This window comes from Harpia harpyja, chromosome 14 (genome assembly GCF_026419915.1).
Source record: "Harpia harpyja isolate bHarHar1 chromosome 14, bHarHar1 primary haplotype, whole genome shotgun sequence".
NCBI lineage: Eukaryota > Metazoa > Chordata > Aves > Accipitriformes > Accipitridae > Harpia > Harpia harpyja.
Window position 1 is genome coordinate 26,055,792 of NC_068953.1, and position 25,312 is coordinate 26,081,103.

The following is a 25,312-nucleotide window of genomic DNA, read 5'->3' on the forward strand; positions in this document are numbered from 1 at the left end:
TGCAGGTGCTTCACTTTGGACTAACTCTAGTCTGACGCCATGGACTGCATATTCAGTAGCGGTTGAAGAACATTAGGTGCTTTTCTTGGGCACATCTTCCGGTTCAGCTTTATCCAAAAATATCCAGTTTATGCTCTCCAAGACCATTCCATGATGTGAACTGATGAGCTGTATGTTAGGACCGTGACGAAATTTGCTTCAAAAAACATACTCTTTATCCAAACTGAAATGCTAATGTATTGGCTTTCTATCCCTCCCCACACACAGTTTTGCTGCCAAACCAGTCCCAATTCCCTCTTCTGGCTCACATACAGTTGATTTTTCTCCTTCCTTTCCGAGTGTTTCTGACTCCATCTCCCACCCCAGATTCCTTATCTAATCTCAGCCTTCCGCTCTTCCTCTTTTTCCTTGACCCAATATATCAGTATAGCCAGTCCTAGGTCCTCCTCCCACCTTCTCATATCTGTCTTTCCCTCACTATATGAACTAATGTCAAATTTTTCTGTTCAGCTCGTCTCATCTTGTCTTTCCCTCTCCTCATGTGATCTCATCACCCCCAGTCATAAGTCTGAAGCTTGGGAGAGTCAAAAGCTCTCCACAAAATCTCTTCTGTAATGCCTGAATGTGAGGCAGGATGCATCATAGAGTTCATCCCAGGGTACTCATTCTACACTGTAGCAAAGTAGAAAGGATGAGCAAGCTCAAGGACACTTTTTAATAGCTTAGCTCTGAAAAAGCAACATGTTAATTTATTCTAAGGAGATTGCACACATATGATCTGTTTGCAGTTAGGGCAAGCTAGAGGACACTTAAAAGGACAAGTTTTCAGAAATGTCAGCTGTTAACATCCAAGAAGCCTCTACAGAGCCTGAAAGAAAAGGTTGGGTTTTTTTGAAGGGTTGTAGTAAAATATGTGTTGATATTCACAGATACTGCAAAAGACTTGTCCATGACCAGAAGACCATTGCCTGCCAAATTTCAAATCCCTGATCTGTGATCAAGTCTAACAATGGGGGATGTTAAGACATATTAAAGAAAAGGTTTCAGGAATGTTTTGACAGTGGGAAACAACATGTTTTTCCTCTGCTGTGTCCTTGGAATATGCTAAGTTGTTTTGGCTGAATTTTCTCCAAAACATTCAGCACCTGGCATGGAAAGTTTCTGACCAAACTGTTGAATTTTGGCAAAAAATCATTCATATAAAGTATCAGGCAACCTTGAAAACAGGGGTTACTAGCTCCATGTATGTTGATTTCAAAGGGAAAAAGATGCAAGGCAGCAAATTGTCACAAAACAGATGGCTGATGATACTGAACAGGGAGCCTTGCAGAAGGCCTCTGTTTAGATAAATGACCAAAGTGAAATTAGGTTATTGGTTAAGTGTGCTTGGGGATGATGACATACAAACATGAGACAGTAAGTGACCAATGGTAAATTACACAAGTGCTATAGGAAATAAAACGCATGGCAAGAAGAAATTCGAACAATTATAAGGCTATCGACATTGAAACTTTTGGTATGAAGCCTTTAGCAAAAAGTTAAGAAAGGTAAAACTTGCAAGTATCAAACAGTTTGAGAATCAAATAAGACCAGATTAGGACAAGTCTGTGCCTTCAACTTCACTCCCTGTTAATTTCAGAACCAGCATATTTTCTTCTTCCTTGGTACCAGAACCAGAACACTTTCCTACCATTTCTTGCCAATAATGGTGCAGAAAGCAGACATCAGGGCCCAATCCTACAATTTTTCCATGTGCACAAAGTGCAGTGGAGTTAATGGGAGTTCCATGCATATAGTACTAGAAACATCAGGCCCATGATACTTCATTTCCCAATGGAACGGTACATTTTACAACCTATTACACTCTGTTTGAATATCATTAGTCAAACCTTTAATCATTTTACCAGAATGTTAGAATCTGGCTTGCTGGCCGAAGTCTAACTTACTTTGTCTTTCAAAGGCAATTAAGTGTTAGTGGAAAAAATAAAGAACTTTTGAAATGACAGTTCATTTCATATTTGCAAAACAGTAAGATTTCTTTTAGTGCTGTTTAGCTTTCCCATCAAAGTAAGGCATTCATTTTATGTAAAAACATGTAAAAAAAGATAATAAACCGAACTGAGTCCTTTACGAGAAATCATTCGCTATCAATACTTACATTTCTTTTTTTAAAATAAGGACCAAGATAACTAGGCACTTTTATTTTCCCTTATGTGTCTCTCTTTTTTTTTTTTTTTTCATAATAAAATCTTTGGCTCTTGTTTCCCTTTCAATTCTTTAATTTTCCTCATTGCACAATAAAATTTACATCCTGCTCACAACCTTACAAGCTCCCTCTTAAATACATGTCTGTCACGTGTCGATATTTTACTTCTCAACGCTAGTTCTGAAAGCTTCCAAATGACTATTTGGAAGATATTGTGTCTCCTTTCACTGATACATTAGCACAAAGAAAACATGGCTTTATTTCCACATTTCATTCACACAGAGGGTGATTATATGGAAGTGCTTTCATAGTGTTGAACAACTTGACCCAAAAAAAGATTTTGGCACTATCACAATACCGAGAAAATCATCAAAAGTTCTGATTGTAGTACCATGTGTACTGTTTTGCTTACATGAATGGTAATTCATTCATATAATCTAGCCTACTGAAGTGCAAGATAAAACCAAAACTTGACATAACCGACATCTTTCCCCAGAATAGTCTTTCTTCATCTTTAAGAACTTTTCAAGAGCCACTGAATTATGACAGAGAAAACAATGAATCATGCCTATTCTTCATAACGTGGTCAAGGCAATGGGAGACCTTCCACCGACTGATGTCAGCTGTAGTCAGCTCCTACCTGTGCCAGAATACCACAAGTAAAATTAATATTTTCTGTCGCAAAATGGCAGTTTCAAAACCAGATCCCTTTTACCACTTTGTCTTTACTGTACTTACATACTAAGCAGCAATTAAATGTGAATCTTTTTATTTCACTTATCATGAACCAACCAATCAGTTTTGCCATTCCAACAAGTTTAGTCTGGGTTGCCTTAGAACTAGGTAGGGTGTTCCCCAGGAATTGTCCTTTTCCAGGATAATCTCTGTTGCTGTAAAACGGGAACAGACAATGCAATTCCTTTCTCTTCCAGCTGACCTCCACATCAGAAAGGGGAAGAGATATTTTGTGTGTATATATCCCTATATATCTATATCTACCTATATATAGACACACAAAAAAAATACAACTTGGTAATACTACAAAAATATTATCCAATCTTCACTGTTTCACAAGTGCTTGCTCTGTGCTGACCAGAATATGATGAAGTGAATAAAAAGTGGCCCTCCACGAAAACTCTTTTTCAGCTCATTGTAAACATTCAAGACGTTTGCTCACTGTTTCAGGATGAAAAACACTATAAATTACTGAACTACATTCTCCCATCCATGAAAAAGGCCTCTAGTAAAGGCAAGACAAAGGCTGACATTGATAGCCCATTCGGTACGTAAAAAAAGGCTGTCTGACTTGTGCAAAATTACCCTGTGACTTTAAAAGATGCTGCCACAAAAATATTCACTTTTTTAGATTACCTTTGTTACACCCATGTATTGAATTACAGAAATTATGTACCTGCACAGTGTAAGATAACCTAACATAAAACCTTGTAGATCAATACAAGTAATCACATTGCAAGGTAACAAGCACTAAGATAGCATACATTGCACTTCAAGTTACAGCCACATTGAAGCATACTGCAAGCAGTGGCATTAAAAAAAAACATGGAAATATTTACATATAATGCAATAAGAAGCACAATTCAATATACAACAGCTCTTTCAAAATCAGGGCACATGTCAAATCTTTGCAGGCTGAACTACAACAGTGCTAAACTATATGTAGCTGTCAAAGGCAGGTGCTTCATCTATCAAAAAAAAATTACCTGCTTGCATTTGAACTTTGAGTATTGACTTTACTCTAAGAGCACCAGATTATCACCATTGCATCTTGTGACTCTGCAGGAAGGTAACAAACCCCAAAGGCTCCATCTCCATGTGACAAATGCACGGGACAAATGCACATTGTGAGTTCAGAAACAGAAAAAAATAGATGTGAGGCAACTATCTCACATGACAAACACATGGGATATATGCTGTGAGATTACAGGGAGCATCATCTGTGAGGGTGGAAAGCACAAGTGTCAGAGGCAAGCCTCCATGTGACAAACCTTGCTTGGATATAAAAATAGCCAGACTCTTAAGACTCCAGTAAAGGGTCTAATTCTGATACCCCTCTTCTCTTATACTTTCAATACTACTGAGACCTTACAGAGTTACTCACAGTAAGATGCTAACGATTTTGAGAAAGAATGGCAAAATTTGAGCCAAACACACACACACAAAAAGATAAGAAAGCATTATTCCCTTTCACCTTGTGCTTTTTGTACCATACAAGTAGTTAGTTAACTTGCCTCTTAAATTCAACTGTCTTTAGACACTTCAAAAAAACAACAAAAAAAGCAAAGCTAAGTTGAAAACCAGGCACTTTCAGTCACAGGCCACAATTTCCATACAACCATCTATAAGATGTGTCCATGATTTAAAAACATTGCTGCAGCATCACATATATTGCAACATGAGGATACCCTCTAAAATAAGATGTGCATCTTGATGGTTATTCCTGATAGAATGAATTGAGTAGCTCTATAAAAAAAAATGCATATCTCAAATTCTTTCCTAGCTATACCCTAATGTGTGGTATCCCTCATGGAATTTCAATAGACTAATCTAGCACAGACTTTAGAATAAGTAGCTTTGGAAAACTGCAAACAAGTATATAGTTAAAAGGTCAACACTCTGCAATACATATGTTAATATACAAGCAGAAAACATAGTGAAGGATAAATTATCATAGGATCAATTTGCAACCTACTTTTTTCTGGTGAGACATGTGCCTTAGCTTGTCCCCTCACAAGCCTGCATGTTGAACCATCTCCTGCACAGATTCCACAGTTGTCTTCCTTGGCATTGCTCCCAAGTTGTCGATCACAGCCTACTGCCTGCCAACATCAACACCACAGTCAGAAGGAGGGCAAAGCTGTAGTAGACATGCTCAGGTTTCTGGAATTTTATTTATTATGTTATCCTTTTGATTTTATGAGCTGGCCTCATTCTATCAAAGCATATCTTGCTATTTAAGATTTTAAAAGCACACTGTCATTTCCATGATTTTAATGATGAACCACAACAACTGATATATTAAGCTATTCAAGCATAGAAAATACATGAATCGGTTTCCCACTACTTATGTGAATGAATACCATTGAGCGTTATTCTTTCCAACACAAGGGACAACTATGTTACTTACAATTTGTTCTTCATCACCTGTTTAATTATGCCTGAGAGAGGATTAATGCAATTAAATAACCCAAGTTAAATATTTAAAGGGCACTCAGTCTTCAGCTTCACAGACAAGCAGCTGTGGGCAGTGCTCATAATCAGTGTCTTGGCCATTCAAAATTTAACTGGCATTCATGTAGATCTATTTGCCATTTACATCAACATCAATCACATATATATTTGCTAACCAGGTTTTAAAAAACTTGGATGATTCAGTTCTCACCTTTTGATTTTTTTGTTTGTTTGTTTCTGAATATGACACCCAATCTATAAAACTTTCCAACGATTATTATAAAAACACCCAAACTTAAACACTGCCAACAATTCCAAAAGCAACATTTTTGAAAAGTTGTCAACTGTAAACTCTCCAAACTACAATGAAAACTTTTTTCCGGGTTTTCCTTTTTCTTCATATCAGTCACCCTACAAGAAGCATAGGAATGAGAATGGGAAGACAAATAAGAATAGACAACATTAACTAAAAGCACCTTCCTGCTGAAAGGGAGATAAATATTTGGCCTCACCTATATTACCCTTCACCATTTTGTAGAAGAAATTTGCAGGGAGTACCAAATGCTGAGCAATGTGGTAAAAAGCTAATCTGCAGCTTAAGGTTTTCTCATGTCAGCCTATATACCTCTTATATCCACACATCCCTGAGAAGTGCAGGTAATTCATCATGGACATATACATTTAACCAAACTCCAAACTGACAAATGGATAGAAAGCACTATGGAAATTCACAGTTAAAAGCAGTGCTAGAATTCTGAAATTGGCCAGCACACTCCTCTTCCTATATAAAAATGCTTGGAAGGGGGAGTCCTAGCTGCCAAGATCCACTGCATCTGTGCTATGCCAAAACTGACACACGATCCCCTTGGAGAGGTGAGGATTGAGTCCGCACGTAAGAGGCAGGGTTGGGTCTTCCAGTCTGAGTTAGCACACACACACAGACACAAACACTGCACAAATCATGTACATCTGCTGCCAAACATGGAGAAATGTAATCTTGAAGTTTCATGTGTCTATAGAAAAGACAGCAAAGCAGCCCCACCTCCCACTCCTGCCCCTTTCCCTTATTTTCCCAATTCCCTACATCCTGCATTCTCCTAAGAGGGGGGCATTATGAAGGACAGTTCATGATACTTTGGTTGAGAGACATGCTGCACTGAACAGCGTCTCCTTACTAAAGGGTTCAGATTTACCACAGAGTTCTACATTAGCAGCACGAAATTATTTTATTCCTGCAACTGAAGGAAATGTTCATCCTATGTAGCCCAGCAAAGAATTCATTTAAAAAGAAATAAGCAGCTTAACTGAAATGTTTTAATGTTAGTGTTAAGTGTTAACAAAAACTTAGTTGTAAAAATGAAACAAATTAACGTGCATGTGAAATCAGACCATCTCAGAACAGGTGCTTATTTACTACATAGAAGCTATGTGAGAACACTATACTGTAATTTAGGATTGGATTAAAGATTAAAATGTCTTCACTTGAAGATGTTTTTTAATATTAGCTCTGGGTTCATCACTGACCTCCAGAAAATAACAAAAAGATTGTAAACAAATTACTCTAAATAAGCTTATCTTCCCATTTTATGAAAACACCACCATTTCAGAAACAGAAACTGACTGGGCCACTGTGTGAATCAGAAAGCAGATAAAATTTCAAGGGATATAATAATACAGTGCTCGACACATTGGCCTTAGACTTGACAACTCTCTTTCAGTTCCCAGCTCTACAACACTTTCTTTTTGACCTTTGAAAACTTCCTCTGCTTTCCAATTCCAGTCTGTGAAAGGGGTATAACTTGAATTCCCCAGCTCACAGGGATGTTGCAAGAATAAATCTCCTAAAGATTCTGAAACATTCAGATGGTGCAATGACAGGGACCATACCAGTAGTTGAGAGAGTCTGTATTTCTCTTGGGTAGACTTTTAAAGTATTTATTGCTCTCCACTGCTGCTCCTGCTTTTATTCACATAAAGATACTACTAGCACCCAGAGGTAAATTGTTAGAACTACTGCAAGTGTAATGTCTCCCCTGATCTCACAAACACATTTCCATTTCATCGTGTAATCTCATTTTCTAAATATTTAGAATCTGTTTATTCACTCATCAATTAATTCTCAAAGGAAATTTAAGCTGCACATTGTGATACTCTGTGTAAGAAATTGCTATTTTTATTAGTTTACGCTGTTGTATATTTGTAGGCTACAGATCCTGCAACCCTTTGGTAGGAGGAGGGTATTGAGCAAGCAGAGTACTTGCAAGACCAGCCCATTAAAGCCCAACATGATAATAACAAACATACATACTGAGCTATTACACACAGTCACTATGAAAACAAACTCTCATTGCATATAACAAAAATTATACAACTGTGCAAACACAAGGCACTATTGTGTCCAACATGGAACGTAAGAAAAAAGATAATCAGCACAGCAGCATACTTTAGAGGACTGTTTCATATAGTATTATTGCTTATTTTTTAATGATACACAAATGCCACAGAAATAGAACAGGAGTGCTAGCTGCAAGGGACTTGGATGTGGGAAAAGCTTTACGGCTCCCCTGCCAGCAAAGGTGGTACGCTCAGCTAGATGTATTCACCCCCTGTGGACTTTCTTCTGAGGTTATGTTTGTATCAACTGTTATGAATACGAGTATCAAGCAATGATATCCTGGAACACAATTCAGAAAATAACTCACATTAGTATCACAATTTAGGCCTGAAATGAGCACAGAATTTCAGATTTTGTTTAACGTGAAGCACCTGAAAATTTTGCAGATTCTAATGTGACAAGCCTCAAATTTAGAGCTAATTCAACAAGTGTTGCAACCCTAGGATCTTAATGAGTGAACACTAGGGTGGGGTGATCAACACTAGGGTGGGGTGTATTTCAAACCTGAGTGTCTAGAGTTAGCCTTTTTTATCTGTTTGTAAAACCTTGATAGGAAGCAGTATTTCTCAGACAAGCTGGGCAGCCATGGATCTCACCAAAATAACAGGAAGCTGCAAGGTATAGCCTTGCAGGCCTCAAACACATATGGTACCTCGACATCAAACATTATGAATTTAAGGTATTCATATTTTAGCCAATAACTATTAGAGAAACACAGTGTTTGATAAAACATTTTGAAGAGAGTACATGTGTATTTGCAAGCAAAGCTGCAACAAGGACAAGAAAATGATATATGGCAACAGCCTTCCTCAGTTCACACACAGTCTCAGCAAGCCAAAGAGGTCTGAAGATATTCATGATTAAGGCACCTGTTAGGGTTAATTTACCCCACATTGCTCACTGTTTACAGAGCAAAGGGATCAGCTATAAATATTAGAGGCAGATTGGGAAAACATCTGCAGACTTTTAGGGCATAGTCAGAAATAATTATATTAGGTGATTTTAACATAGGCTGCATAAATGAAACGAGTGATAATACAAACTGTGTAATGGAAGGATTGGGACCCTGTAAATTTAAGAAATCTGCAATCATAAATACCATAATTCAAAAAAATGGTAGAAGTATTGTAATGCCTACGTTGTAAGTGAGCTCCACAGAGAGCAGGGAGAAATCGACCAATATGTAACAAAATGAACAAGAAATTTAATATAAAAAGGATAATGAGGAAATGGGTACTTGGTGCATTTAATAAATTGTCCATGATGGGATAACTATGAATTCGGATATGGCAGGATTATTTTCAGAAACAGGTGCCTGATCCATTACTATTTTTGGACAGAACCTGAATATGTTACTTGTCTGTGTTCTTCCAAAGAAAAAAATAGAAATATGAAAGAGAATAATATTGTTTTGTCACAAGCAGCTAGGATAGAAAGCATCTGATTAAACAGTGAACAGAAATGCTCATCTGCTTCAACAAACTTCTAAACTAAATGTTAGTATGCTGGTGCTATTGTGAAAGACAATACTGAAGGGTGTTAAATATTTTGTAGCATGCTTGGAATAGTTCATGTAGGTTCAGAAAGGCAAAGGAAGAGCAGAAGGTCAGGGTATAAAATTTTGTAATACAGATGAAAAATGAAAGTGCTGCTGATATGGTAGAGATGACTATGGAACGTTACAAATACTTTTGCAAATATGAATCCAAAAATCACTCAGAAGCTCCCACAGCTGTTTCTTTAGCTCTTATTCACTTAGTAGGGTTTCAGCTGAGGCATTAAACAGAGAAATTAATATAGCATGTTAATTTTGATTTGTGAAGGTCAAAGTATAATCTGTTAAATTCAAGGATCTTCCTTTCTTAAGGAGATGTTTATAATTAACTATGATGAGAAAATGGACAGGACTGCAAGGTGACAGATTTTTGACTAAGATTCCAATATGGCAAAAAAACACACTGTAGTGAAATATTCGGCAAATCCCAAACCCCCTTCAGAGTCTTCTCTCAATAAACATAAATAGAAACATGGACTAGAATTGCCAATGCAGAGCCCAGTGCAGGATCAGGTTTTCAAATTTCAGCTTCTGCTTGTTAGACCATTGCTTTAAACCTGCTTAACTGTGTTACTCCCTCAACTGACCACTCACCTCCACCTGCAGGCACTCTCTTTCAAAATAGGCACAACACCATTTTTTGTAAAGCACATTCCACAGAGGCGAGTTGTCAATTATAAAAATGTTATATGTCAATTATAAAAAAAATGTTTCTGGGATACTAACAACTCAAGATTATATACTTCAAATAACGAAACTGAAGATATACCTATGCTTTACAAAAGAAGAATACTTATCTGAAACATGAGTAAAACCAGAGATCTGTGCATAACCAGCACCATTTAAGTGTTAAGTGTCATTATTACTATCAAAAGCATGACATTATACACAGCAATATATATAATTATATACAGTATTTCTCTTTAGAAAGGGGCTCCCAGCCTTCTGTGGTCCTCTGGAGCCAGAGACCCAGGTACAGCCAGAAAAAACAAACATACTGAGTTCTCCTAATATAAGTGGCCACAAAAGAATAAATCACTGCTGGTTTTATTTGTGACAGATACATAAATTCTACGAAACACTAAGACCGAAGTTGCACTACTGCCATTCTTTCTTTACCTACTGTGTCTTAGACTAAGCTCTGTAGCAGATAGACCGTTTGAATATTTAGCAATGTGATGTTAAATACGATATCATTTTCTACTTTGACTAATACATTTTTGATTGATATAGACTCTCACTTTTCAGCAATTCCATTAAAATGATAAGTTAAGTTATGTTTTTCAGTGTTCTATGTTCACTCGAGGAACTGGCAGCTCAGCGTCAGGGAGCGATGCCCTTTATTAATGTGATTTGGTTCAATAAAATAAAAATAGAAAATCAATTCCACAACATCTCAATATGACATAATTACCATCCCCCAATGCTTGGGGAAATCCAGATGAAGGCTACTCTGACTACATTCACATTAGTGTGCTTTCATTGGCCTGGCTGTTTCAAAGGATGCACAACCATGTGTACTCATGAAATAGACTGCTAGTGGGATTTTAATGCAAACACACAGATGGCATTTAGTGAAATTCAGCTGAAGCAGAAAACCCAGCAAATAATTTAAGGGGAAGTGCCCAATGTGCTTAAAATGTAAAAGAAATATTAAAAATGTAAAAGTAATATTACATTTGTGCTGAGCAAGGAACTGCACTGCAAAATGCACAAATGGAGATGATAATTATACTTCTTCACAAGAATGTGATAGAGTTATTATACAGGAGATTCTTTTCCTCAAGGGCTGAACAGTCTGTAATTATCCCAGTACATATTGCCCAGTAGTTTTTGTTTTAAAATCAGCTAGCAACAGATCTGTTATAGCAGTATCTCAGTAAGCGAATCCTGTATTGGTTGGACCAGTGATCTGCTGAAGGGTGGCAAAGACACTGTGGACTAGGTGCAATTGGGTTTTCACTGCCTATGAAATTTGTTAAGATGTAAAAAATATAGAATGAAAATACAATATTACACGAAACAGATCCAATGAAGTCATGTGACTGCCCTGCCACCAGGATGGTAGTACTCGGGTTGTTATAACCCAACTACTTATTTCAGCCTTACAAGAGATCAGAACTAAGATAAAAATGGAACAAAAACATCCACATACTTCTAAAGGTTATCAGCATTGCCCAAAATACAAGATAACCTCAGAATTATTTCTGGCAAAAATATCTTCTCCTAGTCTTGTGACTTGACTAAGAAAGGACACATTTTATTTCAACATTTACTAGTAAAAGAAGAAAACAGTGAAAAATCCTTACATGCTCAAAAAGATAAATCTGTATTGCAGTTTATTAGAATCACTCTCAATATGGAAAATTAAAATCGTCAGGGTCTTGGTCAGAAAAAAAGGATTTCTATTTCTACAAACACAGACACACCACAAAATCCAAAACTTAGAGAAATTAAGGCTGTATTTGACTGCACAGTCACATGTGCTATCGCAGTACACAGATCTTATTGAATCAATGTCAGCTATTTGCTGCATTTTCTCCTGCTCTACTTGTCTTAGCACAGAATCACAGTACAGGCAGATGTTAGGAATGTCTGCATCCACACAACAAATAGTTAATTTTAAATATGGCTATGGGAATTTACGGTAATAAAAACACGAGTATAAAACCTGTCATGTGAAAATCCTGCTCTGTCTTAGTCAATATTTTCCATGTATCTTTGCCCTGCTGTAAAACCCTGCTGTCATTCAAAGTCCATCTATTCATTTACTTTGCAGTCTCTGCTCACATCCTTTGCTTTGTGATAACTTCAGCTTGCACTTTATTTCTACACAGATAAAATATGTCCCTGGAGAGAATATAAAGAAAAAACTCCCACTGCCTCTTTCCCATGCTCATCATCTACAAGTAATTGATTCTGACAAGCAGAGGGAGAGATACCAGAATATCCCTCCAATCATCCAAGCCACTTCCTTTTTTTTTTTTTTTTTAATTACTTTGAAAAGCAGTGTGGAATATTAGCTTTCAAGCACCACTTTCAAACTCTGGTTTATCTTCATTGAAGATTTAACTTGGTCTGAGACATGATTTTGTCCTCACATGGTCCTGTGTTGTAACTCTTCAGTTATGTCAAAGCTCAGCCTAACAAAGGCCTGATTGTGGCACAGGTTCTCACATCTCTGTATTCGAGCCAGTGCAGGTCAGTAGCAGCCCAGACAAGCTGACACAGGCCTCAGCATATGTCAATAAACAGAATACAGCCCCGTCAGGCATCCTGAGTGTGTACTCCGATCAACAGCAAATGTCCCAGCCCATCACTTCACAGCAAATGAAGCAGCAGTCCCAGTTGCCAAGCTGAATGGGTATTAGTGGCAGTGGGAGTAAGAAAATTTCCTCTGTGTAAGGATTTTCAGTTGTTGATAGATGAGAAGGCAGGGAGTAAAGGCAAGGTGTGTCAAAATGCAAACCTCAGAACAGAGGCATAAAATAAGTCAGAACGATGGGCACGAGGAGACACACCATGATATACAAATTCCCCAGCCAACCATAAAGAGGAAAAGAATGTAAAGCAATAAAAAAACCCCAGAAGATAAAAAAATACAGTGCATAAAATTCACTGCATACTAAAGGGCTCCTAAAAAGACTTTCCACATATTTCTGCAAACATTTTATATCTGAAGGCAAAAGGCTAAAGAGTGTTCTGCAATTCTGTAAATCCACTTCCATCAAATAAAACAAAGTGTTTCCAAAATATTTAACTCTTACTACAGGATGTGTCACATGCTAGAGCAGCTAAGAGATTATAGGACCACCCAGTAGGGGAACAAGTACCCTTTCCCACACAGTCTCCATTTTAAAAAATACACATACACACACTCAGAGGATAGGACACAAACTCCCATTGGGCTTCTTGTTTGTGAGAATGCTTTCGAAAAAGCAATCAATATACGGAATCACATTGCTGCTTTTCTGGCTGGTCCAGCCAAGTCTGCCTTGCTATATGAAGGTGAAGTTAGGACTGGGGGATTTGAAGGTTACTAAGGCTCTAGTTCAAGACGACACCCAAATCATGAGTTTTTCTACTGTCACTGCTCACATGCTTCAGGACCTTCCTAGGCTGGGAAGTAAAATCACATTTGTACAAAGCTCACTAAAACAAAACAAAACTTGGCAGAAAGAATCACGTAGGAAAAAAGAAATATAGATAAGAAACTGGAGATCGGAAGAAATCCATTACTTATGTGACAAGAAAGGATAAACTTAGGCAGTAAGAAATCCCTATAGGGAGTATTTCTCCATAAGAAACAGTAGGAGGGAGAATAAGACGATCTGAAAAGAGACATCAATTTCTAGCAGCAGTGGGCAGCTGCAAAATAAAAACAAGTGATTCCAAAAGACCTTTTCAGTGTCTGAGAGTATCCTATTATTACATGCAGTAAAAGCACACCTCTGAGTTGCCAACAATGTCATCGCAAGGGAACCACTATACTGAGGTGGATTGTGACATTAAAAGTGGTGCAAGTGCAGCCCTTGGAGGGCGGCTCCATGTGTTCGCTAGTTAATGGTACCCAGGAAAGAATGCCAGGTTCAGTATAAAGGCTGACTTAACACAGAGCTACCTCGAAATCAACTCTTCCCATGAATAAGTTACTTGAGGTTTGAAGACTAAAAAGGAGGAAAAGACAATGTGGACATTTTTTTCTTATTTTTAAATATTAAAAAAAGATTGTTCATTTTGAAGAAAAAAAAAGGTGCTCTTTAAACTGCTATTCAAGAATTAACTACTCTGACTAATGTGTGAGAAACACAGCTTTATGTCTGCAGTAACACTGGATGGAAAGGAAATATTCCTTTCTAAGTGTCTGAACACCAAACCTCCTGTGCATCTTGGGCAGTCCTTTAACACATCTACAGGCAAAAAGATGTATCTACAGGAACCCAAAGGGAAAGTACACAAAACGCCTTAAATTAGCACTTTGAGAAAGCATCTCTCAGAATAAAAGGAGTAAAGATTCCGAAGAAATTAGTAATCTGCTATGATTTTAAGTTTTAAGCATGAGCAAAGCTCCTTAAAAAAAAAAAAAAAAAAAAAAAAGCACAATAGTCTTCCAAAACCTTATAGAAACTGTTTTCAGTGAAAACTCCAACAGATATTTATATCAAGCTTAAGAGTGCTTTGGTGGCAAGTGAGAGAGATACCTACTTGCCATATCACGACATGTGACAGAAAAGAACTAGCATGGCAGAAATTGATGGCACTCCACTTGACATATGGGATGTGTTCTGATGTCAGCTAAATTTATGCCATATGCTACAAAGCATAGTGTAGTGTCTGCCTTTTCTGGAACACAAACAACTTGCTGACACTAAATGGAAAGTTCACCACAGGATTTACATCATCTTTGACCTAATTGTGACAGCCTAGGACAGAACTACTCAGGCTGCTCTTTAGGACTCCAGATTTTTTGGGTGATGCGTGTATTTATTGTTCAAACACATTACTCCATATTAGGAAAATTATCACTGTAACCATTTCAGGTACTGACACAAGTTAACACCCCATTCTGCATTCTGGTAGAAAAAAGCAGGTCTGCATGAATTAAAAACAAAAAACAAGGAGAGGCAGGGCCCCAAAGCAGGCGGAGTAACTGGGTAAATGTTGCCCACACGTCTGACATGCAGATGTTTTTAAATGTCTCCACCCACATCCAGATGGGCACAGCAGGAATATATTATATGAAAAAATGTGTTGGGAGTTGTGCAGGGACTAGAAAAAAAAAAAATCAGAAGTTAAGTGTGAAAATTCTCCCGGCAGTGGAGTGTTGACCTGTCCCCGTTCAACACAACAACCCCAGATATTTGCTTTGGTAACAGAAGCAAGGCAGTAGTAGACGAAAACATGATCAAATGGTTTGGCTGAGTTAAGCCTCAAGCAACCCCAAAATATCTTATTAACTTTCCCAATAAACTTTTCCCTGCTTCACCGCCTTTAGATTTTACTTCCCCTGAAGCCTCAAACCTCCTATCCAGAGAGCAGTTTTGTCGTCTCACGATTTTCTTTGACAGAGCATTACTTAGTTTAATACTGCTTGTTAAGGGAAGTGCAAAGAATCAGAACTGAAGCTGGACAACAGGAACTCACCATCCTTGTAAATTCATCTGCTGCCAAGGAGGGAGTCTGAACAAGAATCCAAGAGGCAGAATTAGTGATGCAGCCCTACCTTACCAAGAATAAGAAAACAGATGAAAGTGAAATCATGTTGGGGGGAGAGGGGGGGAGGAGGGGAAGCTGAGACCTTCTAAAGCCTGCCAACTTTGAGACAATAAATGAGCAAAACCAGCACCAGTAGGAAAGGGACTCAGGCAAGCCAGTCTCCTTATACTAACTCTTTGGTGCTCGCAGGCATAAAAGCAAAGATATCCACATCAGCAGTATGACATGTTTATTTAGATGAGTTAACTGTAAAAACACTTGCCAAGTTATTTGCAGGCTGTGCCAAGTATATGTCAGAACCCAACAGACTGATCTTAGAGGAACAATTGTAGAGAATCACAATTTTGCTGTCTCTCTCTTAACAGCTGTTGACTAAATAACCATATTTTTCCAGGAAAGATTAGAAGTCAATTTGTTTTCTTTTCCTGCGTGAACAGGAGTAGCAACAAAGCTCGGTGTTGGTTTCTAAGGAAGTCCCCCACCTCCCGCAGTCCGTTTCATAAGCAACCAGCTTTTCCACTCTGCCCCCAAAACAGTCCGGAAAGAGAAAAAGGTTATTCAATGACCAGAGACTCATTTTTACCTCAATAAAATTAACCAACACTAAATTATCAAATATAGACTTTAAAAAGGAGAAATTTTCCATTTGTGCAAAAATACTTCAGCAATAGCCAGAGACTTAAAGGAAAAAAAGAGAAAGCACCTAACAGCTTATAAGGTTAGGTTAGAAATTAATTAAACTGCTGTGCTAAGTCACAGCACAGGACACATCCTAAATATGGTGGTGGTTCCCCTCCCCGCCCCAAAAGATGTTCTCTCACACTGAAAATATTTTTGTGGAATTAGAAGAAATAATGAAAAAAAGAAAAAAAATGGAAGAGAAGGAGAAAACCAATTGATCCTCATTAACAGTGTCAAAGAGCTCCCAGTGCCTGTTTCTGGAATGATTAATTTCTTCCGCCACTACCCGGTTTATTTTAAAAGCGGATTATTTAAATTTTCAAGCATTTGATGTCAGATATATACATGAATACTCCAAAATACGAACAAGAAACATTGAAGGCAGCCCTTTTAAATATAGCTTTCAACTGTTCTTCACAAAATTGCATCCGCTCTAGACAGAGTGAATTTTATGCTGTGTATTAAAGATGGTAGATGTTTGAGGTCACTGTGGGAAACACAGGAAACCCCACAGCACTCTGATCAAGAGTCTCACAAGCCTCTGAAAAACCAGAGCTCCATTACATTCAGCAGGACACTTCTGTGCTGCAATGGACACAAACAGCAAAGGCTGCTGTAGACATACCACATACAAAAGGCTTTGACATCGTCCAGGGTGAAAGCTTGTGTTAGAAGAGGAGATATCACCAAGAACATTGCAAAAGAAATGTATTATTTGGCAAGTGCTTCCAGAGTTTACAGAGGTATATCCTATTTTAAATGTTGAACACTGTTGGAGACCTCTGTGAAGTGGTATTGACAAATGCGGTCTCTTGAAGAAGAAAACTGTAAGGAATTCTTCTATTTTAGAGGCAGCAGATGCATTGTGTATTGGCACGACTGGTATTGGAACTGCAGTATACATAGAAGTCACATAAAACCCATAGCAAGGTCCAGATCATACATTAATGTTGCTGTAATCCGTGCACAAGTCTTCTGCCAAATGTGTCAAATTTTCCCCTATAATGGAGCTATTTTGCTGACTGGGCCATATCCTGCATTTTTGAGTCACACACATTTTAGGCATTTAACAGAGCAACAGCCACTTGCAGAGAAAGAAAACTAATTGCAATAACATATCCATTCTATATAAAATTGTTCTGTTCATAAAACTTAAGATTGCAATATTTCTTTGCTAATGAGACATGGGCAAAGCTGGCAAGCCTCAAATATTATAACTTACTGTTTTTACACCAAATGTGTAAAGTCAATAGTATAACTCTAATAAACAATAAATAATAATAATAAATATATCTAGAAATGTAGATACTAACAATCAATTCATTCAATCACAACATATACTCATTCACCCATGCAAGACAGATATACACACTCACACCTGCCATTCTGGGCTGGATCCCATAAAACGTCAAATTTTCTCCTTAACAGAGTTCATGAAATGCAAGACTCAGAGAAGGAGTAAAATGAAATGGAAGGCTGTGTAATTCATCACACCCTGACAGACATACTGAAGGTTAGAAAGCTGTAACTAATATAACTAGTTTCATTAATTTTTATATGTATAAATAGAAGAGTGAGAGAATGTTATTGACGTTTTATTTATATATAAAAGTATCAACAGCTAAGGCAGTCAGGAACTTCTGTGTGCAAGAGAAAGGTAAGTTATCTACAAACCATTTGGCAGTACTTGCAGGTATGTCTAAAGTAAACTGATACATGAAGATGAAAAATAACGAAAAAGTGCTCAATGAGCAAAGTGTCTCACAACAAAGGTCACAATTAGATTTACACCATGAACATACCTGGCATATTCCACTGATGCACATATCCAAGGATTCAATATTGCAACGAGTACCATCTAGCACTTTTGGGGCAAGCTCCACAATCAAGTTCTTTCCCAGAGCTTGACATTTCAGGGCACACGGTGCAGTAGGATCATTATACACAGGGATCCACTCATAAAAATGTCCCTGGTATTTGACATCATTGTAGGCTGAACACTGTTGTGCTCTAAAGTCACCAACATCTGAAGGGCAGTCCTAAAAACAAACCAAAGGAAGTATTTTTTTAAGAAGGGAATACTTTGCATTTGCAGTAAAGTTATCTGATGAATTACACAGAATCTATTCGGGGAGGCTTGGTTCAAGAACCGATCTGCTATGACAAATATGCCATATTGCAATGTTTTACTGTGTGTATTAAAAGAATTTAGGTTGCTTAATCCCGTGCTTGACGTGCAAGTTAACAGAATGTCACGCATATTCCAGTAATAACAACATAACTGATACGAAAGGATAATTAGAAATGCTACTTTTTATGACACTATGTAGTATATTTAAAGTCTGGTTCTGTAATAAGAATTAGCTTCTAAAGGAATCTCTATATTTTAAGTGACTATAGTGAGATGGCTGACATTTAATATTTCTCTTTTCAATAGCTTTTTCCACTTAAGGATTTCTAAGTGCTCTGCACTCATTCATCAATTGATATGTCAGCGTAATGAAAGAGGTATTATTACTACTTATACATAAAGAAGTAAAAATGTGTCCAATTGTTCGGTATTGCTCAGAAAGGGGACGAGAGCATTAGGAGGAGACACCAGAACTTTCAGTGCTTAGTCCTTTAGTCTAATTACAAAATACCTTCACTTCATGGAAGCAGTAAGGCTTACTTTGTTGAAATAAAATATACTTCAAATTGGTAACTATTGATTATATAGTTCCAGTTCTAATGAGACAGTTCCATACCTCCTCCCATACAGAGCCTCAGCGTATGCAGCTGAAAGACCACATATGAGAACTGTTCGAAATAAAATATTCTAAAATATTTTTTCTACATAAAGCATTGCACCCAAACAATGATGTTAATATTAAACTATGTTGACAGGAATGGAGATGAATACTGATTTATTCAAAAATAACTTTGGTAAAGTACTGACAAAGGAGTTAGTGTGTCAAAGAATTTCTCACTAAAGACTTCATCTGAAAGTATGTCCAGTGTCAAACAGTCCATACGCCAGACTGAAAGGATATTCTTCCAAGAATTCCAACTGCACATATAAGCCAGATGTGAGGCTGATCTTAACAAAGTTTTGTTTTCATTGGATGTAAGACTGAAAGATTGTGATGTGTCAGCTGAACTCATGGAGCTTATTACTAAGTATTAGTTAACAATACTAATCCTGAACACAGCTTCAACCTTATCAATGAACTGAACCTTCCCTGAAAAAAAGCTAACGAAATAGTAAGTCCATTACACAGTACTGGAGATGAAAATATACATTAGAAATGTTCGAATTCCAGTCCGATGGCCTCAACAATGTTGTCCTGACACCATTTTGCTCTTATGAATCTGGATGACTTGGCACTGCATTAGCTTAATACTTTGTCAATGCCCCAGATTTCTTTCACCATAGAAAACAGTAACCTAGAAATGTCTCTGGTTTATTTGCAGTATGCATAAAATATCCTCTAAATCAGTATTCTCTCTACTGATCAACACAAGGCATTTTTTGCAACTGAGCACCAAGCAATTCACTGAGCTTTCCCAGCAATGCTTTTCAACTCTGTCCAGTGCTACACCTTACGGTGAGGATAGCTCAGAATGATGCTAATACATTTTGTATTATTTTTAATCTGGGATAATACTAGTTGGAGCCATATTCTTTTTAAAAAACTATAAAATGATGGAATAAGACAAGGAGAAATTACAGTTACTGTAATTCTTTGAGAGTTTTACTTCTGCAAAATCCCACAAGTGAGAGCTTCTAAAAACATTGAGCAAATACTGTTACAAACCCTTATTTACTGCAGTGTCACTCCCAAGAAATTCACCAAATTTGCACTGGTGTAAATAAGAGCAGAATTTGGCTCTGACTTATCTGTCACCTCTCATTTTCCACAATAGCAAGTCTAAAAAGCAGAGAGGACTTCAGAGTTCATATGGATACCATATGGTTCCCTTCCACCATTGCAAATAGAGGAGTAGCTAAGGATAAAAACAGTAAGTGGAAGTTAGATTCAGGTAAAGTTAGAAGGAATATTTTGGAGTAGTGTTATTCAGCCATGCACAGCTACATTTTCATCACAAAGAATTAAAGAGCTATCTGTAAAACAGGCAGAGCAATGGCCTTAGGCTGACTTTTGACAGGCTGTCGTTGCAATTCATTATCACTCAGTGTTGAGGCAATGCCAAGACACAAACAGCACAATATCAGGATGTCAATCCGTGGTTACTGTGTGTTTCTCATTGATTCAACACAATGCAGCTCCTTCCTTCCACTCACTTCCTGGCTGCTTGAGAGCAAGTGAATTCTCATCTCCCTGTTCTGTTTTGGCATCTTCAAAGAACACAGAGCGATCCTGGCAGCTCAAGTCATATGCCAGTTCCACCTGCTTTCTGTTTGAGCTGTGTTCAAAACCAGGAGCATAAAAAGAACATCACAAAGGGATATCAAAGGGCTGAAATTATTATCATTTGCATTATATCAGCATTTGGATGGCAATCAAGTTCAGATCCCCGTTTTCCTGGAAACAATACATATTTGTATAAAGAAAGGAGTTTATAATCTGAACAGAAAGACAACTAAACACAGAAAGGAATGTAATCACGACAACAAGAGGACTTGTACACTTCAGGTTAATTCCGTTAGAGTGGGTCAGAAAAGTGAGAGGGAGTTTAAAAAATAGCAATGAAAGGGGGGGGGCAGCACAATATGTGGGACAGGCAGGCAAGGGTGAAGCATGTTCGGGAAGTGGGCAAGGCCACGCTGTCAGACAATGATACATGGGCCCCAATCCTCATCCTGTTTGCATGTCTTTTTGGTTTTAACCTATTTCAGACATCAATTCATCCTGTCATTCTCTCTTCCCTCTCAATATTCCACATTTTTTATTGTTTGTTAAATATTTTTGCTACCAATTTCAGGATTTCTCAGATTTCCTAATTTCAGAAAGAGCTTTTGTCCTACACTCAATCCACTGAACCACAGCCAGGCTGTTCATAGGTTCATACACAACATAAGGAGCTGAAGACATATCTATGAGGTCTAATACATGAAAATGTTGGCAAAATAATCGCATCCAGATCTTGTAGTGGAATGAAGTGTATTTATGACATGACTTATGAACATATTATTAGACAGACTGATCTGAAAAAGATGCTTCAGACATGACTACCATGCAGGTTAAAAATACATATATATATTCCTATTCTTTTGGTGACAGATGATTAAAAACTACTGCATTCAAGGGCTAGCTTCTTATGAAATGTATCACTAGTTTTGGCAGTGAGCACTCTTAGCCTTTGAAAACAAAGCTAACCTGGGAAATCTGTATCTTTGTAGGCAATGTTCATGAACAAAATATGAAGGTTGCATCAGACCCTGTGACTCCTGCCAACATTTACTCTGCTGAAAAAAGCACAAAAGAGAAGGCAAGAAAATAACCAGTAAAAATGATGACACCAAAGAAAGTCTAGCCCTTTGTCTAGTTTTATTCTTTGAATCTCATTTTGTTGAAACCTGGCCAAAACTGATGAAGTCATTGTTTTGTTTTCTTTCTGAAATTAGCTTCAGCTTCCATGTTTTTCCTATGCAATTTTCAGGCCACTTCTTAGTAAAATGAAGATACCTGAGCTAGAAACCCTAGCCACGAGAGCCATACAGTGCATTACCATTATAAATATAAAATAAATAAATGAATAGATTAGAGAGAAACTATGCAACTCAAGGTGAAATACTATAGGACTAAAATAGACACAGTTCAGCCAAGATTTTCTGAATGGGATAAATGAGCTAGTTAAGAAGTGGATGCTGGGACAATAATCTGATGAATATGTTGAACAAGTGTGAGCATTATCTGCATGTAATAAAAGTTTATAATGGAATTAAACATGGGCAAATCTGTTACAAAATAGTGTCTTTTCTTACTGTAGAAGAGTCACTCTGGCAAATGTATCAATGACTTATTGGCACATAAGAATGTGAAATTTATGGGGAAAAGGCCCAAATAACTTGTTCTATGAATAGGACCCTAAAGGATTATCTTAAACACTTCCATATAGTGCACATCATAGCATTAGAATGTAACAGTATATACGAAAATGGAAATATAAAAAAAGGGGGGGTAAGAAAGACTGAAAATCTCATTGAACAGAATATAATGAATCGTTTATATAGTTTATTTCTCTAAAGTTTCTATAACAAAAGCTGAAAGCATACATGCAGTTTTAGGAAGTCATGCACCTGGCATCTCAGTTATGATAGAAAGATAAGCAGGCTATACATATGACTTAATCTCAGCAATTATTTTGTTGCTAAGACCTTGAATTAATTTTTTTGATTGAAATATCACTAATATTATTCCGGAACTATGCTTGAGTTCAATGAACTTACTACTATTCTATTACAAATCCAGATGAAACCAATTTTCTGGTAAAATGATTCTTGTTCTTTTCATTAGAATGACACACATATTAAGTTGTGCTTCATTTGTACTCTCCAATATAGATGTTAGTGGTGTAATGTATCATGTAGCAAAATTACATTTGCAGACAACTTTACACAGTGTATATATACTGAGTGTCTCATGTGGTTAACAATAATACCTACTAATATGGAAAGAAGCTAGTATAAACTCTTAATTTTCAAACTAAAATTTTAGTCCTAAAGTGAGAAGCATTCATTAGAACTAATGCTTTGGGGAAAATTATATCATTTGAAACAAAACTGGTCTAGTAGTCCCAGGTTTACATTAGGTATAAGCTCCCATTTCAAGGTTAAGTCAGGTCTAATACTGGGTTTGAATGCAGTGACACCACATCCAAAGATCAACTGTATTAAAAGTGGAAATCTCATGAAATATATTTTTCTCAGGAGTTCTCCATTATCTGATCCATAATCTAGGAAAAACCATTCCTGAGAGATTCTGGCTGTATCTGAACTGAAATGGAAACCTGATCCCTTTCAGACATGCCCCAAAAGCAGAACTGTAAAGGCAACTTCCTGTCTGGAAATTAACATTTGAATCATCATAAATTCAAACAGACTCACATACAAGATGCTTGCCACTTATCGCTTTAAAAAAAGTCCTAAAGTTAAAAAACAGGCCCCAGTGACTTCAGAAAAACTCCCTGGGAGTTCAGAAAGGATGTGGTAATCATCTTAATTTTCTCTATGCTGAAGCATAGAGTACCTTCATTTCCATCAGTTTTTACTGCATAATCCTTAAAATGAACAGTGTCCACAATTGCTCTTACGTATCCTAAAAGCATATAGACCTCTGCTTATAGCAGAAAATATACCCAGATTGATCTCATCTTTCTCCTTTTCCTGTACACTGCGTAGTTTCCTAGTCCTTTCGCTGGAGGAACAAGGTATACTACATTGACCTGTTTGTACTGTTGCATAGGAAGCTGTAGTGCATGGGATCAAGCATTCGGAGGTATATTACTGTATACAATGCATACAGCTAGGTACCTAGCTACGGAATGTAGCAAATATATTTTACAGTGGCAGTTTGTTTATTGCTTACGTACTGGCTGGCTGCAATTTAGTTTATCACACAGCTTGAAAGGTTATGGTATTTTTTGCATGTGGCATTTTTGTTTACGAGCTAGGGACATCATGCACAGAGCTGCTAGGCCTTTTCTTCTGAAAGGGCAAGTGACCGGGTTTGTCTCTAGAATCTGATTTTTGCACGCACTGGGCCTGATTCATTAATCACTTCCACTAGCTTCTGCCAGAAGAAGCTTAGGCTGTGAGCCGCTGTGGTGGAAAATCCATCCAACACTGAGGAGTGGAGTGTTAGAGCAATTCAAGGTGCTAGCAAGCCTTGTTCTTGAGGAGGGCAGAAGCCAACTGGCACACAAGAATCTGTAGGTGTGGCAAACTGAAGAGTGGGAATGGCCAGTTCTCCCAGGAGATATACTGATTCAAAATACTTACTGGGCAACTTCCAGTGTCAGGCCTCCTAAGGAGAACATGTCATACTTCACAGCTGCCTGCTGCTGGCAGAAATCACAGGGTTGGCAATGACATGAGTATCACCTGTGCTTGCCTGGGTATAATTCAACCCAAGGGAACTGCAGGCCTCACCTTTTAAGGGGTATTTGTGTGAAAATTGCTGCCTCTCTCCCAGTGCCAGAGGCAGATTAATCAAATGCACTACAGTAAAAAAGAAAAAAAAAAAAAAGAGAGATGCTTTTGCTTTAATTACTTTCTCTCTTTTCTGGAAAGGGATTATATGAATGTCACATTGTACTGTAAGGCAATACATGCAAGGGGGTGACTGCTGACCATAAACCATCCTGAGTTATTGTGTTTGTACACATGGTCTGTTGATCAGTGGTATCACAAAGTCTTGCATGAGCTGCACACCTTGAACAGACTACAACATCTGGGGTGGAAGGCAGCAGCTGTTTAAACAGCACAAAACATCACTACAAATCAGTTGAGCACAAGTCATGAAGTATGCTGTATGTAACCAGTTTTCATAAAAGGTGTCTAAAAATAAAATGTGATTGCAACACAGTAACAGCAACTGTATAGTGAAAACTCCAGCTTTACATTCAGTCACAGAAATTGCCTATGCCAGTGTACCTAAATACACATGCTTTTGCATATAGACACATAAAGATCTGGACTTAGGCAAACAGAAGGAATATAAGGAGTAATTATCCAATTTAAGATTTGAAAGGGACACAGGCAGTTAACCTCTTTGCTCATGCGAAGAGTGCCACCATATCATTAATGATCACAAATAATCAGGAGCTCAGTTTAATGTTTCATCTGAAAGACAGCACCCCTAGGAAAAGCACTTGCTATTTTAAGATGAGAACTGACTTTTTAATCCTCCAAAATGTGTAACTTTCCTAATAAATGATATTAAAATGATATATTCTGAATCACAATTGGCACTGTAATTTCAGAAGAAAATGTCCATTTGGGAAGCCTAAATTTGAGACCTCGTGGTGTCATGCAGACTAAAATCTTTAAAAATGGTAATAATGATGGAAAGAAAATTACGCACCATAAGGTTTTAAACAAGAAGCAGCATTTCTTAAACTTCAA

The 25,312-nt window shown here is 37.5% G+C and overlaps 1 protein-coding gene across 5 annotated transcripts in view; it reads right to left on the reverse strand.

Annotated features, from left to right (window-relative positions):
• ADAMTSL3 (ADAMTS like 3) overlaps positions 1-25,312 on the reverse strand; it is a 190,326-nt gene that overhangs the window by 74,356 nt on the left and 90,658 nt on the right. For all 5 annotated transcript variants that reach the window (XR_008238303.1, XM_052808436.1, XM_052808434.1 and 2 more), the window contains exons 6-7: positions 18,045-18,281; positions 4,917-5,043 (exon numbers count right to left, since the gene is read on the reverse strand). Coding sequence is in view for 4 of the 5 variants with exons in the window: in XM_052808436.1 (XP_052664396.1) it covers positions 4,917-5,043; positions 18,045-18,281 (364 nt within the window). In the remaining variant the exon portion in view is untranslated. The remainder of the gene's footprint in view (positions 1-4,916; positions 5,044-18,044; positions 18,282-25,312) is intronic.